The sequence below is a fragment of the Euprymna scolopes genome, chromosome 16, assembly GCF_053919585.1.
Source record: "Euprymna scolopes isolate OS-2025 chromosome 16, ASM5391958v1, whole genome shotgun sequence".
In the NCBI taxonomy this organism is placed as follows: domain Eukaryota; kingdom Metazoa; phylum Mollusca; class Cephalopoda; order Sepiida; family Sepiolidae; genus Euprymna; species Euprymna scolopes.
The window spans coordinates 136,603,517-136,624,438 of record NC_136497.1 but is presented as its reverse complement, the minus strand read 5'-3'; the positions used below and the strand labels follow the sequence as shown (position 1 = coordinate 136,624,438).

The 20,922-nt window shown below is 33.7% G+C and overlaps 1 protein-coding gene across 1 annotated transcript in view; it reads left to right on the top strand.

The window, feature by feature from the left end:
• The window catches only part of LOC145296117 (HEAT repeat-containing protein 1-like), a 139,487-nt gene that overhangs the window by 111,819 nt on the left and 6,746 nt on the right, over positions 1-20,922 (top strand). The window contains exons 35-42 of the mRNA XM_080142263.1: positions 6,151-6,250; positions 7,677-7,744; positions 11,084-11,168; positions 12,664-12,801; positions 15,762-15,866; positions 17,628-17,698; positions 17,806-17,906; positions 19,762-19,898. Of these exons, the coding sequence (XP_079998389.1) occupies positions 6,151-6,250; positions 7,677-7,744; positions 11,084-11,168; positions 12,664-12,801; positions 15,762-15,866; positions 17,628-17,698; positions 17,806-17,906; positions 19,762-19,898 (805 nt within the window). The remainder of the gene's footprint in view (positions 1-6,150; positions 6,251-7,676; positions 7,745-11,083; positions 11,169-12,663; positions 12,802-15,761; positions 15,867-17,627; positions 17,699-17,805; positions 17,907-19,761; positions 19,899-20,922) is intronic.

Genomic DNA, 20,922 nt, shown 5'->3' with positions numbered 1-20,922 from the left:
AAGCTTTGTTCATGGAATCCACGTTTTGATTTAGGCACAGATAAAGAGTGGGGGAAACTTTTCACAGTGGATTCAGCTAGACGGGTGTTTTTCGTGAAGGATTGGCGAGGGGGGACCAGAGATTGGAGTTCAGACGAGCACCTGCCATGGAAATAACGATAAAACAAGGATAGGCTCGCAACGTCTCTTCTGTGGGAGAGAGAGGTTGCAAGGTAGAGAAAAGGGCATCCCCCACTAAGCTACGAAGTCTATTTTGTACTCTGTCAAGGCAGGATAGGCTGTTTTTAGCAGCTCCTTCCCAGATATGGCAGCAGTATTCCATCCTTGAACATACTGCGTGCATTTTGTCATTTTTTAACCCTGATTTTGTCCCCAAATTAACTTAAACATTTCAAGCTAAAATATTTAGCAGAATGTTTAGGTTTACCATCATGTTTTCTACAATCTACTGAAATTAGAATGCCAGGTAGCCTTGTACATATTTTGATATTAAAAACTATTAAGAATATAAAACCGCATCTGGTATATTCAGAAAGCTTGTAATCTCAAGTTTTTCATGGAATTTTCAAAGATGTTTAATGTGAGCACTATTGGTCACATGACACACATTGTCCAATTCTTGCTAAAGCATTGCGCTGTCAATAGTTGCATCAGATTCTGTTATTCGGCCCTTCAACTCATCCATGTCTCTTGGGATAGGAGGCACATAGACCAGTCCTTTCACAAATCCCCCCCCCCCCCCCCCAAAAAAAAAAAATCGCAGGGTGTGAGATCTGGAGAGTTCTGGGATGCATGTTAAACAATTGTCCAGGATTCAGTTTTTGCAAATTAAAAACAAAATGTCTTTTTTAGTTGAGTGAATGCCGTAACTGGATCTGAAAAGAAATGAGAAAAAAAAATCAATAGTTTTACAAAAAAACAAAATGGCACCTTTCAGCTTACTATCATTCATAGTTAAGCAGATATGAGGACTTGAAATGTGGCCAAGATTTTTGGTTGGTTGTTTTTGTTTTACAGCATATCAACCTTTTTCAGGTTATTTAATGCTGAATCCAATGATTTTGAAGAACGATTTTTTAATAGAGTATATTTGTTTTTTTTAAGTCGATTTCTATTTAACTCATAGTTGGGACCCTAACAGGTACTACCACTCCGGGTCAGAGTGGACCTGGGAGCAATGGCAATTAAAGGGTGGCTCCACACTCCCCAAAGCCTGCAAGCTGAGGCCTCACCACTGGATATAGTTTAAGGTCATATCCAGGACCCAAGACTTTTGGGGCACCCTGTATATACTAGACATTTTAGTCTGTTAAAACCAGCAAAAGTTATAGCCTGTTTACTTAGAATGGGTACTTTGTCAAATTAATGGTTGAATAAAATTAAGTTATGGTCATTTTTCATTAAATACTCGTCTCTATTAATAACAAAAAAAAACTGTCGTCTAGCTACCACAACTATCAACAATATTGAGAACAATTTCTATCTGTGCCTAAATATAAATGCAAATTTCATGAACAAAGCTTTTTCCCTCGATAACTGCCCACCCTTGGAACTCTGTACCACGGATCTGCTTTCTAGTTGACTACAATATGATGGTTTTCAAGTCCGATGTAAACAAGTTCTTCTTGACCTGTTCACTTAAATTATCAACATCCACTACTAATGATCATTACGTTTTTTTTTTTTTTTTTTCAGTGGTCACCTTATCCTCACTTTTGAAACTCTGTAAAAACCCCTCATCACCTCTGCCCCCCCTCCTACTGGTGCTAGACTATTCAAAGAAAATTCTTTATGATATACATACCCATGACAGAAAGAAAACATCATACACTAAAAATCATGTAAATTGATCGAGTAGTTTTATTTTAAAAAAGAAAATCAAATTTTACGACTAAATGAGATGTTGTAAATGGTTTGAAGGACAAGGGAGATAATTCCAAATAATTAAAACTTTTGCAGGATTTTAGAAAGCCATTCTTAACGTGGGGAGAGTGAAGGCATTGAAAAAAAACTCGGTGCTTGTTTAGAAAGAGTTGAAAGATCAATTTTTTTTTTTTTTAAATATGTTGTCTTTGCTTAAAACAACAGTACTTAAGTGTCATGTCGAAAATAATATATCCAAAAATTACACAAATTCATTGAGTAGAAAATTATAGTTAAAAGTAAAGCATTGAACATTTCGAAGATTGCGAATACAAGGGACATACTTATATCCCTTTTTGACACCGTAATGGTAGACATTTCGTTTTAGCCGATAGCAATAGACTTTTTTTTTTACTAAAAACATGATGGCAGATAAATTTTTGTAGTTTTTGGGTATATGACTATTTTCGACATGACAAGTAAGTACTATTGTTTTTGCTTAAAACTACATAGTTTAAAAAAATCAATATGTTGACTCTATCTTAATAAGCAACGAAAACTCAAATTTGCTTAAAAATGATTTTCTTGATCTACTTAATAAATTTACATGATTTTTGGTGTGCGATGTTTTCTTTGTCATGGGTATATACACCATAAAGATTTTTCTTGATTTTTGTTTCAATCATATATTTCTTCAATTTCTTTATATGTAAAAAATCAATGTTTGTGTAACAGTTCTGTGAGATGGTGGCTGTTTTTTTTTTTTTTTTGTATTACTTGTTTTTATCGAACTATTGTTCTTATCTTGAGTGTTATTTGTGCAATGTTTCGGTTGATGTAGCCTTCAACCTTCATCAGGCATGTTGGTCAGCATCTTGGAAAATTTTTTCCTGTCTTTTCCAAAATGACGACCAACATGCCTGACAAAGGTCAAAGGCTGCATCAATGGTTGTGTGCTATAGAAATTAATGTTAACTGCTAGGACATTGGAATACATTTCAATAAGGGTTCAATTCTTCACACAACCTGAAGAGATCATCAAAACCTTTTTTTCTTTGGTTCTATTTCGAGTCACACGAGATATGAACGTGTATGCATATATCTTTTTGTCTCTCTTCCAGTTACTCTCTCTCTCTCTACTGTTGTTTCTCTTCATTTTACCCCCACCTCCTTTTTTTTTTTTTTAAATTGTTATCTACTAACAATTTAAAACAGATGATATGCGCATTACTCACCATGTTGCCTAGAATATATAGTCCATAATAAGTTCAATACTTTAGAATTTTATCAAACACATATTATGCTTATTTGTGTGCACTGATCCACAAGGAAACTTGAAGAAATGTTCAGTATGAACAGATGCAGACAATTTGTATCTCACATAAAACCAATTATGATAAAACAAATCTGAAGATCTGAATCAAAAATGGAAAAGGAACACTCAATTACTCAATTACTCAATTACTCAATGCTTTGCCTAATTTTTTGTGGCCTTTTTCAAGTGCGAGGAAAATAGCTAAATATGGTACACAACGAGATGATTCATCATCTAAGGAGAATATGTATAGAGAGTATGTAACATTTTTACATTCATGTAATCCAGTGAAATACATGAGTTTGTGTATATATATATATATATATATATATATAACTACTTCATTTATTCGCATAAATTTAATATAGGAAAGTATAGATTTATGCGTAAACTTTAAGTATTTACTTCAAAAGTGCTCAATACGTAGGTAGAGCTAGTTAGTAATTTATAAAATATATATGGCGATTAAGCTACACTGAATATTCTGCGTTTCATCCAACTATAGGATTCGTCAGGCTTAAGCGCATAAGCCTGACGAATCCTATAGTTGGATGAAACGCAGAATATTCAGTGTAGTTTAATCGCCATATATATTTTATAAATTACTATATATATATATGTTTGTGTGTGTGTGTATGTATATATATATATATATATATATATATAATTTAAAGGAGATTAGAACAATAGTCTAAAGAGCAGAGTGTATTTTAATGTAATAGTGAAATTACTAGTTTAATTAAAATACAGGAAAAGAAAAAGTTTATATATGCATGTATATATTTGTGTATGTATGTATGTATAATATAGTACTTAAACCAAATTTCTATTTTATTTCTATCTCTAACCCATATTAATTTTCTTATCAAGTTTAAATCCAGACCTTTATTTTAATTTTTTCCAGATACATCTGCCTTACTTTTAATGCTAGGTTAAATAAACAGGGTTTTTATTAAATGTAAAAGACACCATAAATAATGGTGTCTTTTACATTTAATAAAAACCCTTCACAATATTTGCTGACGAGGAAACCTTGTTTATTAAAAAACTATATGTAATAATTATTGTCCGTAACTTGATGTCTACCACAATAAAAACACTGTTTTCCGAAACGATCGTACAAATAATTGATTTTGTTGTGGTTCCTTCTTATGAAACGGATTTTTAATTTAATTATAATTTGATTTTTAAATTATCAATCACATTACTAAATATATATATATATATATATATATATATACATACACACACACACATAGTTATTCGATTCTTTTTTGGTCTGATGAGGTGTTATCCCTAAATTGGGAGTCCACTGAAACATGTATGCACATATGTAACCAATAACGTTTGTATGATAAACAAACTGTAGATCAGCTCTGTCCTGTATTGAGCACTCTTTAATAATTACATGAGTTTCATTGGATTTACATCTAGGAAACCAATCGATACAACCATTATATATATATATATATATATATATATATATATATTTATAAAATATAAATATTTATTGAAAAAAAAAATATATATATATATATGTCATTCACAGACTACTGTTTTGCTATTTACAGTTTATCAGTGCACCTAGACAAGCAAGTGCTTTAAGCCAGGATCTAAACGCGACCGTCGAGCTGATAATCTGCGCCAGTACCTCATATTTCATATATATATTTGTTTGTTTGCTCACGACGACTGTACATTCTTGCATTGTAAGCCTTCAAAAATACCTTTTATCTGTTAAACAATGCTTCAAGCAAACTACGCTATACTTATATATATATATACTTCAGAATAAAATTATCCAACAATCAGCTGGAAACCTGTGATAAGATTTACAAGATATTACTGGCAGTAATATTCTATAAGTATTATCCCACCTAAATAAGAATTACTCGATATACAAGATGGAGCAAATTTTTCTTTTTCTTTAACTCCCCTTACTCTATGACTTTTAATGACACATTCAATTTTTAATAATGATTTTCCATGTCTCACTGACTTTAGCAAATAGGGTGTATACCATTATAGCTAATTGCTAATATTTTCTCCTCTGAAGAGATGGTAGACATAGGATAAGGTGTTAAAATACTTCTAATGTATTCTTTGTCTTACATAGAATAATAAAAATCTTTGATATGAGATTCAAACATTTCACATTATAAAACTTTTAAAAAATATTCATTGAATCACTAAAATTTGATATATACACACACACACGGAAGAACTCATCTAGAAGCAGAAAATTTAACCAGTGTCCAAATTATCACTAATAATAGTTTTTATGGACATGAGGAGCAACAAGTCCTTCCTTTGTTTTTATTGTAATAGTGCAATGGAATGGTCTATCAAAGTGGATGCAGTCAAACAAAGTGTAGATTTATTTTGTATTGATTTAATTAGATTTGCATTTACCAAAGCGACGACTATATTCCATAGTGTGAGAAAATGGTCTTCTGTGTGTTATCGGTCTTTGTCCCTTTTGAGTTTGTAAAGTAATTGGGTTTTCCTTTTTGATTTTCAATTCCAAATCAATTATTTACGAGACAATTATTTTATTATTGGAATCCTTTGAGATGAGTATCGGGCCCGTGACACTGGATAGAGGCATTGAACCTCTACAGTTCCAGATGAGCAGTGTCTAAAGAAGCAGTTTCAATCCTCACCAAAGCTTAGTTGGCCAAAAACTTGATGAGACAACAACTAAGGAAGGCAGTAATTACTGGGGATACAGACACAAGACTCAGCATTCCTATCCCGTCATGGTTAACCACCTGATGATGGCCAGAAAAATAGTTGGCCAAAACGTCATGAAGCAGCAACTACAAAGATGTAGATAACATTCCGCAAATAAATGAATATATTTGTTCTTCTTATCTATGCTAAAACATTTTTCAGTAAAAAAAATGTTATTTTTTTATGTCCGTAATCTTTAAATTTGTTGCAATATTTATTTATATCCTTCTTTTTCGCAGAAACCCATTGCTGTTGCTAAGTACGGTAACGATGGTCCATCGGCTTGTTGAACACAAATCAGCTTTCCTCAGTCCGTATTTATCCAACATTTTGGAATATGTAAGTCTTAAAAAATTTGTTCTTTCTTTCCATTTTTTCCATTTTTTTTTTTTTTATATATAACAGGGAAAGGTGTTTCAAGAACGACTATCGGCGTTCCAGATTCTTAGTAGTTTTACATGGAGAAGAGAGAAAGTGTCGTTTTCAAGTTGATTCCTTTGTATTCATTTACTTATCCAAAAAATTAGGTTCGTGTGCTGCATACCTTACATATAAACATGGCATTTAAACATATAGGCACTTCTTTAAACAGACTATCTCCGGTCCGATAAAACGTTCTGGGACGACAAAGTCTGAGGAGCATACACTTAGTTATTTAAGCTCCAACCTCTGTCCCATCGACGAAATGTTGCATCCCTGTGCCTCTTTTACAAGTATTTTAATTGGATGCGATCTGATGAACTTGAAGCTCTTGTACCCCCTTGACGTACATTAAACCTGACAAGCAGCAAAATCCCACCCCTACACAGTAGAGATCTCCAAATGCCAGAAAGCCTTCTACTCTAATAGTTTCTTTCCTCGAACTGCTAGACTTTGGAATTCCCTCCTGGGTTCCTGCTTCCCTGACTGTACTGACATGCAGAAGTTCAAATTTAATGTAAACAGAAATCTTGCTGCTCAACTCCCTACATAGTATCCCTATTATGTCCCAAATTGTAGCCCCTTACATCAAAGTGGCACTGTGCCTTGTTTGGGGTGAAAAAGCCATGAAAAAAATTTTTTTTTAAGAGACAGACATACCTTTTCTCTGTCCCTTCGTAGCTGTCCCCTGTATTCCTCTATCTCCTCCTTGTGTTGTGCAGTTTAGTCACTGCTTGGTTATTGATTCGTACTTGTCTTATGGACGCTGGAATGAAGACCTTTCTGATCAGATATGCAATCAACATACAAGGGGACTTTTTGGTGCAATTTTAATTGTAGCCTTATTTTCTACATTCAACCTAACCCCTTCACTGCTGCGGTCCCTAAATACCAGAAAGCTTTCTACTCTAATAGTTTCTTCCCTCGAACAGCTCGATTTTGGAATTTCTTTTTCAGTTGCCTACTTCTCTGACTGTACTGATATGCAGAAGTTTAAATGTAATGTAAACAAACATCTTGTTAATCTTTCTTAGACATGGTCCCAAATAGTAGCCCCTTACGTCCAAGTGACGATATGCCTGGTTTGGGGGTGAACGTGAATAAAAAAAAATCACATACGCATAATGTCAGGTCAAGCCATTATTTACAATCTTTCAATCGTTCGCTTATTATTTTGTTAGATTATCTTGAGAAGAAAGGAGTACGGCTGCTGATATTAAGAGTGAAAGAAAATAATTTGGCATCCCACGTGCATATTGAAGTTGGCATTCTGCGTGTTTATTCACCTGTAAATAATTTGTGTGACTGAAATAGAAATTAACAAAACTTTTTCTATTTTGTTTAGATCTGTTTCCTATCATCGATGGATTCCCTGGATACTCAAAATCTTGTTCAACGTTTAAAGGCCGTCAGGTAAGACGTGTTTTAATATTGCAAATGCGTGTGTCTAAAAGGAAGTGGGGTAGAATAAGCAGGGATTTGAGGACTCCATATTTTTTTTATATAAAACCATTTTGAAAAACAACAAGTCCGATAGCCATCAGTCGTGTGCTCTTGTGTAATGAATGAATGCGTGAATGTAGGATTCTTAAAGATAAAATGACCGAAAAATGGGCTGAAATGATTTAAATAAAAAGTAAATGACTTTAATGAACTTAAGGATGAATTGAATGACCTTAAGAATGACTTGAATGCTTAAAAAATAACTGGAATCTTCCAAAAACAACTTGAATGATCTGGAGAATGACTTGAATGGCTTTGAGACTGACTGGTTGTAAAGTTGGTGATCATTTTACATTAAATTAATACAGAAAAGTGATCCCCCACTTTATATCACAAAGTTACAAACATAAGTACAGCATGTATCTTTGATCTTAACCAAAAAGGCCAAGCACAAAAGTGTTACGGACAGACCGACTTATAGAGTCGCTTGCACGCGACTAGTAATATTTTGATTATAACAGATTATGTAAAAGGGGAGGTAATAATTTGAGGACTTCACTTTTTAGTAGAATTGTTTTAAATCTGGAAAACGAAGTGGATTTCTGCTTAAATTACAAGAAACTTTCATTGATGTCTGTTCTGATTTTTTTTAGTTGAAATCCACTTTTCTGTTTTTTTTTATTTATTTATTTTTTTTTTTTTTTTTAAATAAGAAAAGGCTTGGTTCTTGTCCAGAATTCTACCTATATTAAAAAAATGTACTAAAAATATATTTTTATTACAACATATTAAAAAAACATTTTTTTTAAGTAAAGATTATTTTTCATATAACGTTTTTTTAAAAAAAAAAAAAATTCAGTTTAAAAAGTATAAAAAGGAAAACAGTTTTTATCACATTTAAGATTAAAACGTTTGAAATATATTTTTCATTATATAAAACCACTAGCAGGCTGCCCGGCATTGCCCAGTCGTAAAATACGCTTAAATATAATATTTTGATTCATGCAGATTCTGTATTTATTATATTGGTCACAATATATATATATATATATATATATATATATATATATATATATATATATATATATAAAAGTGAACGTGTCTGTGTGTGTACATTTCCTCACGCAATAACTCTGTCAATTTTAAGTCTACAGACTCGAAATTTGATATACAGTTGTGATCGGTTTTTGGCCAGAAATTTGGCTGTTAAGGAGTCAAAGTTAAACGATTTGACCTTTGAGAACTCTACCAAACTCCTCCGCCAATTTTGGGCCTAAACACTTGATATTTTAGATATAGGTTCCTTGGACATGGATCTAACTTAATAACTTGATTTGAGCCCAAAACAATAAATGTTAATGGGTCATATTTTTTAAAAAATTTTACCTCTATGGTCTCTACCAATTTCTGGTCTAAACATTTGAAATTTGGCATAAAGGGTATTCAGAGATAGGGCAAGCTTTTTAATCGATTTGGGTCGAAAATTTTTAGTTACCAATATATAAATGTATGTATGTATGTATGTTTGCATGTCTGCCTAAAACTTTTGACTGAGACAACGGATTTTTACAAGATCAGTATTGTTTTGAAGTTCAACCTTTCAGACGACAAATATCGAAAAATTGGCTGAAAACATTAATATCTTCACCTTCAACTGGGCACTTTTCTACAGGGGGGGGGGTCGCTTTTTTCGCCAATATTTTTTTTTTTGAAAGTCATCCTCTCCTTTCGATTGTCCAGCCTTAATTAAAACCTACGTCACTTCCGGTTTGGCGGTGGTCGTAACAGCAAAGACGTCAGGTTTTTCCCTGTTCTTTTCCTCCTCCGAGGTACAGGTTTGAGCCTGCCTTCATACTACCACTTTTTTTTTTTTTTTTTGCTCAACACACACATCCAAACACCCGGGCAACACCGGGCTGAAATGCTAGTGATTCAAAAAGTTAAAAAAAAAAAAAAAAAAAAAAAAAAAAAAAAATGACTCGTGTGCCAACACCGAGAATCAAGACCAAAATGTTAAGCTTACAGCTTTTTTTTTTTTTTCTGTCTGTAGACCAAAAACTGACAGGAGTTTGGTAGGCAAAATTTTTTAAATATATATATATATATATATATATATATATACATACATATATATATGCATACATAAATATATGTAGAAAAAGTTTTGTGTTTACTATAAACTTTTTATGCAAATATTACGCAAGTAGAAATCATGTAAAATATTTTCATGAATATAATTACACGTAACAGTTAACTAAAGATGATCATCTCACAAGAAAACCGAAACCACAAAAACTAATAGGGAATTAATTAAAATGAATGTTTAAAAGAATATGCAAATTAACTAGATCTTTTGCAGATGAATGAAATTCCACGACTCATATATAACAAAGCTGTATTTTCTTTTTAAATAAATGGAAAAAAGGGTTTTTAATATAAATATCAATACAAAAAAAAATTGTAGGAATATAGATTCTGAAAAACAGAAACATTTCAAAGTAAAGACTAAAAAATATTTTTTAATTCTAACATATTTTATTAAAAATAAAACAATTCTGGAAAAGAAACATTTTAAAGTGAATTCCTATCAATCATTTAAAAATTATTCTCGTCATAAAAATAAAATTACTTGATCAATTTATATGATTTTTGGAATATGATATATTCATTTTTTTCACAGGTACATACATCATAGAGATTTTTCTTTATTTTTGTTTTTGAATATAGGGAGAATTCTGGACAAGAACCCAGAATTTTTTTTAGATGAGGATTGATGATTCAGTGAAATAGTTTGAATAATTGGAAAAAAAATTATTGTAAATTTTATTTGCAGAAAATTGAAGCAAAAAAAAAAACTAAACATTCATTTAAAAAAATTTTTTATTTTCATTTTTTTTATTACATTTTCACCCCAAACAAGGCATATTGCCACTTTGGTGTAGAGGGCTACTATCAGGGGTAACATCTACTGGGGTACTATGTGGGGATTTGGGCAGCAAGATGTCTGTTCAAGTTACACTTGAACTTCTGCACGTCAGTGCAGTTGGGGAAGCAGGGACCTGAAATGGAATTCCAAAGTCTAGCAATTCTGGGGAAGAAACTACTGGAGTAGAAAGATCTTTTACATCTAGGGATATCTACTGTGTGTGGGTGGGATTTAGCTGCCTATCGGGTTTGTCGAGGGTGTTTACGTCGTAGGGGCACAAATACTAAAAAGAAAAAAATGTCTTGACAAATTGTTTTTTTGTACCAGTCTTAAAGTTTCTACCAGAAATTCTGACATGTTTTCATATCGGGTTTCATTTACAGAAGCATTATCGCAACTTCAATTCCATCTCGTGTCCTGCTTTCAATCGTGGCTCAAAATTACAACACATTCTTGGAGGAGAAAACGGTGAGTAGAATTTTTACATAGACATCACCACTTATCAAGGCCAAGAGGCCACTCGAGGATAAGGGTTAAAGAGTGTACAGCAGAAATTGGACAATATAGTAATCGTTAGTAATGGAAATTCGGTAAATTTGTTAACTTATATGGAACGGCTCATCAAAAAACTTGTTTATGTTAGACTTGAAGACAACCATATTGTGGTCAGCTGGAAAGCAGAAAAACGAAAGTTCTCCTCCACTAACTGAAAACACAAAAAAAAACGGAAAGGGAACAGACGAACCGTTCGCTTCCTTGTTTGTTTGAACTACCGCCGTTACAGGTTACAATGACAAATAAGTCAGTTACAGAGTGGTCAAAAAGTATGGTTTGATTTTGAAAGAAGTAAAAACTGATGTGAACGATATACATAAATTTTTAGATAACATATAAACAACACTTCGAGCCAAGATCAAAGTGTAATATCTGTTCTAATACTACACTTAAATTCTTTTGTTTTCAGTTAGTGGAGGAAAACTCCTTCATGGCTTTGAACTTTTAATTTTTGTTCCTTTCTCCGCATTAAGAAACGACCTTGGTATCTAACTCTGCCCTCGTGGAGAGGCAAAATAAATAGGAACATATAAAGTGAAAAATAAAATGGAGGAAATATGTTGATTTTGTTAATTATCCTCCATTGTTTTTCATCAATCGACCAGCGATTGTGTAACGTGTCGAATGTCAGCTGGTATCCACCCAATCAGGTAGTAATGAAAAAAAAAAAAAAAAATATGATCGTATCAGTGAATTTAGTTCGTAAAATTTCTCGGTGAGTTTTACTCATAAAATTAATAGGTTATGGTTCATTCTTTTTTTTCTTTCAGAATCGGACTTGACTTTGACCACTCTTTAGTACATAAAGTTTGACTTTTTTTTTTCTTCCTCTCTCTCTCACTGTATCTTTCATTTTTTTTTTTTTTTTTACATGAAGGTCACCACTTATCAAGGCCCAGAAGCCACTCGAGGATAAGAGTTATTGCATGTACAGTAATCAATGGAATAATATCGTAGTAATCATTAGTATTGGAGATTTGATAGTGTCTTACTTAAGGGGGCAGTTTATCAGGAATTTGTTTATGTTGGACTTGAAGACATCCAAGTTGTAGTCAGGTGGGTAACAGGCAAACGGAAGAGAGTTCCATAGGCTTGCACTTCTAAGAAGGAAGCTCTGCTCATGGAATCTGTTAGGATTTAGGCACAGATAAAGAGTGGGGAAAATTATTTTTAATTGTTCCATTTTTTTGTCTTTCTTTTCTTTTCCCTTTCCTTGTCATCCTTTACTGTCTTTAACTGAAAATGGTCAGTTTGTCATGAAGGCTAAAACTTTAAATGATTCATGAAGGAGGGAGAGGGGCGGTTAGGAGCGTTAGGTAACTTTTGTTTTATTAAAGAATTACTTCCTGTCTCCTTCCCTACTTGTAAATTCAGTTGTATATAAAGTTTGACGCATTTTTCTTTGTAGAATTGTCTGCCGTGTCTGATGAGTCTACTCAGTGAACACATCGCCAACAACATGAACAAAGATGACGTCATCAGTTTCTTGCCAGAATTGCAACAATTTTTCTTTACGTGTCTTGACTTTAGACTCATTTCAACATTGGTAAGCATTCACAAATATTTTTTTAATTTCGATTAAAAATTTAAAAAAAAGTTTTGTTTTTTTTTAAGATAAAAGGCAATGCCCAATTTTTCTTTTTATGCAAAGTCTAAAAAAAATTGCTTCCCTGCCTGGAAATCTAAGGTGCTGACCTTTGTTAGTGGTCACCATTCGACCTCCCAGAAGCTGATTACTTGAGATATCCGCTGCTGATAACAGTTAAATATTCGAATTATTTTAAGAAAAGCATGAGATGTAATGATGCTCGTGACACAATGAAATACCCAGTTGAAAATAAATTAACAGGAAATCAGTTTTTATAAATAGAAGTTTAATATAATATCAGGAAAAAAATACAAAACAAAATTTACAGAAAATATTGTTGGATAATAGCAGAGCTAAATTGATTATCTATCTATCAATCTGTATATCTGTCTATCTATATGTTTATTTAATTATTATCAAACTGGCAGAGTAAACACAGAGTCGAAGTGTCATTGTTTTGACAGACACATACTGCTCAGTGGACGGAAGTGACGTGTCCATTTTTTCTGGTTTTTGAGAAGCTAAGTTTGGTTGATATCCACTTTCCATTCTTCTGCATAATGACACCTGGAAAGTGAAATAAAATCTTCATGTAAAACCAATCATCATCTTGGGTCGTTTGAAACGTCTAAGGTGCTGCAACAGATTCCAGCTCCATCTAAGGACGGATGGCAATTTTCCCAGGTAGGGCCAAAAGACAGGCCGCCAACAGCAGTTTAAAATGTATGTCGTATAATACATGTCTGACACACACAGCAAAAACACTTAAGAAATAGACTGTTATATGTATATATATATATATATATATATATAAAGCTGAATGTCTGTGTGTGTGTGTGTGTGTCTGTCTGGTCACGGATAGGCTCCTATATGGTTGACTATTTTAAAAAACTGATTACATATAATGATAGAAGATGTATCGAGACACAGGAATGGGCATGTTTGATCTGGCAGAACGATGGTCCATTAAAATTGTGGGCTCTGTGTTCGCGCCTGGTCCACAAAGTATGGAAGTAAAAAATTGAAAAATTAAAAAAAAAAACGTTTAGAAGTGTTTTTGATATAGATATACATAAGAATACTTTGATAAGTATGTTTTTAACTTAAATAGGGATGGTATAATAAAATTGTGGGGTCTGCGTTCGCGCATGGCCTCCATAGAATAGAAATAGGCACAAACTTTAAAGACTTTTCATATCTATCTGCATAAGTATACTTTGATAATTATGTTTTAGTTTAAAGAAATATGGTATAATAAAATTATGGGGTGTTCGTTCGCGCCTGACCTCCATAGAATAGAAATATGTCACAAAGTTTAACAAGGTTTTTTTAATATAGATCCACAGAATATTGTGATAAGTGTTTCAGTGTGAACAGGTATGGTATAATGAATTATGGGGTTTATCTATTTTATTTTTACTTTCATCATATTTTGCTTTGGTTTTGATACCCCCAAATTCGAAGCTATCTCTTTACACCCCTTCCTTTTAATAACCTATCATATTTTCATAAACCAGAGTCCATTTTCTGTAGGCTGTTTTTAAACCCAGTCAACGACGGGTACTTTTGCTAGTATATATATATATATATATATATATATATATATTGTTTGTTTTTGCGATATGTTTATATATAGAGAGATAAGACCACATATGGTTCAAATAGTGAAGAACCACAGACATTCAGTTAGGCTACATAACACAATGTCATTACACACAAAACAGATCTGGATCCTTACAAATACACACATGTTGAGTTTATACACTTTCGACATGACTATACAAAATATATCCTTTTCGATTTGTGACCTATTTGAGATTAAGATGATCAACACTCATAAACCCCTTTTTGGTAATTATACAATGATATTACATAAAAAATATTAAATAAAAATCATTTTTTGGGGTTTTTTTTTTTTTTTTTCATATTTTGGACTGTCATATTTCAATAAGTTTCCAGACTTTTTCATATGGCCATTTTTATGGATAGAACACACATGAAACTCTATCCTCATTTGAAGTAATCTCCTCCGGCTGCAATGCACTTGTTGTACTGTTCCAACAACTTTTGGTAGTCCGCTTCTGTGAGTGTATCAATGACCCTCATCTCCTCAGTTGTCTCATGACAACAGTCCCTAAGATTTTCCTTGAGCTTAGGGATTAACCAAAAGTCACAGGGAGCAAGGTCTGGGCTATAGAGGGAGGGGGAGGAATTTTCTTGATGCCCATTTTGGTCAAATAGTCTGTGACAAGGATGGAACACCCTTGAGACAAACTTTGCACAAATCTTTCACATCTTCAATTCCTCCTAAATAATTGTGTGTACAGTTCCCACACTGACATCAAACTGTGCACTAATTGTTTCTATAGACACACAACGGTCCTTATCCATGAAATTCTTTATTTGGCCAATCAACTCTGGTGTTTTGACTTCCTTACTTCTCACACACTTCTCATCATCCCTCACAGACTCCCTACTTTCACAAACTGATGCTCAATTCATGCAAGATGGTCCAAAAGCAGTCTGAAGCATTCCATATGTTTCTGTGGAATTTTTCCAAGTTTAAAACAGAATTTTATTGCATTATCCTTCTTCTAAAATGTCCTCATGTCCAGATTGATTTTTTGAAATTCACCAGTTGTGACAATCAAGCTTTAGTAGGGTGTATTCCAATTCTTGCTGTAGCTGTTCATTTGAACGTGAAATCATAAAAATTGGCCAGTCATCTCCATAAGATGTATAGCACTAACATATTGATTTTCAAGAGTCTACGGCAATTTTAAATGTCTGTACAAAATGTAAAAAAATTTATCAAAGGCACTTCGTATGTATTTCTGTTAATAAGTAACAAAAATTTTATTCAACTAAATTTTTTTTGTTCGTTTTTTAATTTGAGATTTTTTTTTTTCTTCTATTAGGTGGATAAAGACGATTTAGAAATCATCGAAGGTGAAGTCATCACAGCCATCACAAATACGGTCATGAAATTGTCAGAAGCCAAATTCAAGCCAATGTTTCTCAAGGTAAGACCTCTTCCCCTCCCCCGAATAGAAAAATATATATATATATATTTCCCTTTTCAAGATTTGCTTTTAAAACGCAATCACAGAGGATGCATCATTGCTGTGATGGGACTGGGGTTGGAGTTTCGTAGACAATGTGCGACCTATTAGGTTAGAAACTTTTCTGGGCTTAAGAGGAAGACATTAGTGGTTGACACCAGCCCTTCCGAAAATTCATACCAGATTTACCTCTAAATCTTTGACATGTTCAAAAAAAATGTCTCCTCTATAGTATCTGACCTGACTAAATCGTTAATTGTCGGTATAAACCACTTCATACCCTCCAAGAAATTCTAGCCCAAACCAACAACCAACCATGGTTCACCCTAGAATGTGCCGTTGCCATTGCGCATTTGAACCTGAAATCATAAAAATTGGTCGTCATCTCATCTATTTCTATTGCTTCCAGATGTTATGGGTGGTGAGGCCCCAGCTTTGCGGGCTTTGGGGGGTGTGGAGCCACCCTTTGATTACCATTGTTCCCAGGTCCACTCTGACCCGGAGTGGTAGTACCTGTTAGGGTCCCAACTATGGGTTAAATAGAAACCGACTTGAAAACAACAAATATATTCTATTTAAAAAATTTTTCTTCAAAATCTTTGGATTCAGCATTAAATAACCCGAAAAGGGTTGATATGCCGTAAAACAAAAACAACCAACCAACCAGATGTTGTGAAACTAAAGCTACCTTCAAGATAGTGCACAACCATAAAATAGTACACAGCAGTTATTGTAAAAGAGTAATAAAGAATGCAAGAGATTCGTATGCTCAGTACATTACGTTTAAAGTAGCTGAGCAGCAGCTTGGTTCTCACCAGTTTTAATAGAAGCATGTCCTGTATCCCCCACCATCATCAATGGACCTGAGATACTTTCATCAGCATCTGACAAAGCAAAACTCTTTGCCAAAAACTTGCAGCAAATTCTACTCTTTGCGATCAGGGCCGCCATTCTCCAGAGATTGTTTATGTTCGTCTCAGTACAGACCAATGAGTCTCGCGTGCATCATGATTGTTGCTGGAATCTGTGATAAGCAGGAATGGTCAGCAAAAATAACCTCCTCAGTGACATGCAATATGGTTTCTGTTCTGTTCAGCGGATTGTATTAACTGTAATATCACACAGGATTAATAAATCTCTTGGTATTTTATGTTTCTAATATTGTTTCTTGGGTGGCTGGACACGAGCTTGCAATATATTCAATTTTCTATTCCTTACCTTTCTCTTTTTGCCAAATATCATCTGCAGCATCTGCCATTCATTTGCAGCATCATCTGCCATTCATATACAGCATATGCATTCATATGCATCATCTGCCATTCATTTGCAGCATCTGCATCATCTGCCATTCATTTGCAGCATCTGCATCATCTGCCATTCATTTGCAGCATCTGCATCATCTGCCATTCATTTGCAGCATCTGCATCATCTGCCATTCATTTGCAGCATCTGCATCATCTGCCATTCATTTGCAGCATCTGCATCATCTGCCATTCATATGCATCATCTGCCATTTATATACAGCATATGCATTCATATGCAGCATATGCATTCATATGCAGCATCTGCCATTCATATGCAGCATCTGCACAATCTGCAGCATCTGCCATTCATCTGCATCATATGCACTGCAAAAACATGCAACGCAACGCATATTTACATGATCAATAAAAAAATTTCTATGTTTTCTAATGTTTTTATATTTTTCATGTCGTTTTCCAGTTGTACGATTGGGCAACAGCAGATGAAAGCAAAAAGCTCCGAGTAGTCGTCTTCTATCGATTGGCTGACTGGTAAGAAAGTTTTGATCCATTTTCAAATTTGAAATTCAAACAAAACAAAATGGTCCAAACTATTTCTTTTCACAAAACTTTCTTTTTTCTTCTTCTGTTATTTTCAGTCTTGCTGGCAGTTTACGGAGTTTGTTCCCGATGTTTGCCGGACACATTGTGAAACACATGGCACAGATTCTGGATGAAAATCACAAAGAAAAACATCCAAGTAAGACCAATTCTTAACGTTGAAAATTTTTACTATATAAAATAAATTTTGTCTGAGTTCATTCCCTATGGACTCTAAAACCACTGGGTTGATTTTTATGAAATTTCATACAAAGGTACTTTATGTGCCTGGCAGTGTTCTTTGATAGGTTTTGTGCCAGAATGTCTTTGATAAGTATCGCTTATCAAAATAATTCGATGAAAGAAGGAACAGGCGATTTTGAACAAAGTTAACACCTTTACACAGCCTAACATCACAAATGCATTTGAGAAGTTTTATTACCATAAGTTTTATTACCACACACACTGAAATATATAAAATTAACAGTCGGTTCTTTGATATGACAGGGATGCGTTCGAAATGAATGTTTCTGTTTAAAGCACAATTTCACAATATTTGACTTTTTTTATGTAAAACTTAAATTGAAGACATTATCACTGCACAAACATTAAGGCCAGGTATTCCATGAGCAAAGCTTCTTTCTTAGAACTGCACGCCAGTGGAACTCTCTGCCGCTTGCTTGTCTCCCACCTGACTACAACTTGGACGCCTTCAAGTCCAACATAAACAAACTCCTGACAAACCACCCCCTTAAGTAAGACACTCCATCAAAACCCCCAATACTAATGATTACTACAATACTATATCATTGATTACTGTACACGCAATAACCCTTATCCCTGAGTGGCCTTCGGGCCTTGATAAGTGGTGACCCCATGTAAAAAAAAAAAAAGTAGGTTCTTTGATATGACAGGGGTACGATTGAAATGAATGTTTCTGTTTAGAGCACAATTGAAGCGTGATACTTGACTTTTGCATTTTAAACTTTAATCGAAGCCATTATATGTAAAAATAATTTTATAAGATCAACAGTCGTGCAATATAGAGTACAAGGTATTGTAGACTTAGTCACTGCGAGAGGCATGTTGATCGTCATTTAATCACGGGCAATGTTGGGTCTGCCTGCTAGTGAAATTATAAACGAAATGTAAAATTTATAGGAGGCAATACAATGCAGAGATGTAATGGATAGACACAAACTGAAGCAAATTTAGATATAACAGAGTAATAAGCTATGCAGATGCACCTTTGTTGATACAATATATATATACAAGGAGCGTTCTAAAAGTAATGCCTCCTATTTTTATTTCGCCTGAATGGATCAGTGGATCAGAAGAGATGATGACTGAATTCATGCGTTCATGACCTGAATGTTTCATCTGAATGAGCATGAAAGTGCATTGAGAATGGTGGTTGCTATGTAGAAAAATAAATTCTGGAATGCAAAAAGGTTGGTTGTTTTAATCATACTGCTCCCATCTTTGTAGCTCTTCAATTTTTTGAGTGAAAATAAAAATAAGCAGTTTTGGAACAATCCTCGTATATATTTTTTTAAATATCTTACATGGATTGTGTTCTTGCTTGTGTCAGCATGATCAGATCCATATTGTAATATTTCAGGAAAACCCTCCTTCATTAAACGAGTGTTTGACTTTCAAGCATGCATATTATGGCTATTGTAAAAATGACTAAATTCTGCAAAAAAAGTGGAAATAAATTTGTTTTAAATCTATTATATTATTTAAACATAATAATATAGATCTTGTGTTGATGTTCAATATTATTTATTTTATTTTTAATCTTTTGGCTTATTTATTTTTCTTGTATTTATAACTAATTCTCGTTCGAGGTTTTTAATTTATTTTCTGTGAGCTTATTAAAACGGTTGCTTGAATTTAACTATTAAAGGGAGGCAACTTGTTAAATTGTTAAAGGGAAATAATTTATCGTAATAGTTAACACATTATTACAAAGTGAAATTTAAAATGTTGAATTATTTATTTTTATTTGCCAGGTCTAAAGTGGAAAACGTACACTTCAAAATTATTGACGTACATTTTTGATTGTGCCTATAAATGCTTCCTCTATGACACGGATGGATTCGTCAACAAAGAAAGATTTGAAATTTTGATGCAACCGCTTGTTGATCAGGTAAAAAAGAAAAAAACAAATAATGTGCAACTAACGTTATGAGGGAGTTTCAATAAATAATGCCCCAACCCTTGAAACAATTGAAATGAATGGCTCTCGGCTTGGGAAGGCTCCATGTTTTGACAAGCTTCATTCTACCACTCCAGTAGATATCTCATTGCCGATGTAATTCTCTACCTGTACAAGAGCCAAGTACATCCTAGGATGGAGTACTATTGCAACATCTGCTAGAAACATCTTATCCTGCCTTGACAAAGTTCAAAATAGACTTTGTAACCTAGTGGGGGATGCTCTTTTCTCTTCTCTGCAACCTCTTTCCCACAGAAGAGACACTGCGAGCCTGCTACCTGCTACCAGTTCGTCTGAGCACATAAAGTACTTGCTAAATAAGTATAGGATGCAACTTTGCAGTGATGGGACAGAGGTTGAAACTGAGTTGACAGTGTCAAATCTATTAGATTTTTACTTTTTTATTTTTGGACCCTGTCCAATGGAGGCTAGCGGTTGATGCATCAACCAATAGGTGGCAATACTGATTTTCTGACCAAAAATGCCCCAAACATTGAAGCTATTCTTTTTTCATTTCCCTTTGTAAAACTCAATCATGTTCTGTAAGGTCAAAAATGACAAAACTAGTGTGCCAATCTTCTCTCTGTTGTTGTCTCCTTTGTCTGACATTAAAAGACATCCAATGTTGAGACCCAATTTAGAGGCTGTGGAGTTATGTAATACCTGTTAGGGCATATGGTGCTACTAGATCAGGTTGTCTGAAGGTATTGGATTCCTGACAAAAAATGACCCAAATTGATGTTATTGTTTTTTGGGATTTTTTTCATTTCCCTTTGCAAAACACAATCATGCTCTGCAAAGTCAAAAACAACAATTTTATTCCACAAAACAACCAAACCAAACAACATAAATTAATATTTGAAGATATGAATTTGAAGCATAAAAACTTTTTTCCAAAATTACTGGATTCAACATTAAATAACCCAAAGAAAGGGTTGATATGACGTAAAACAGA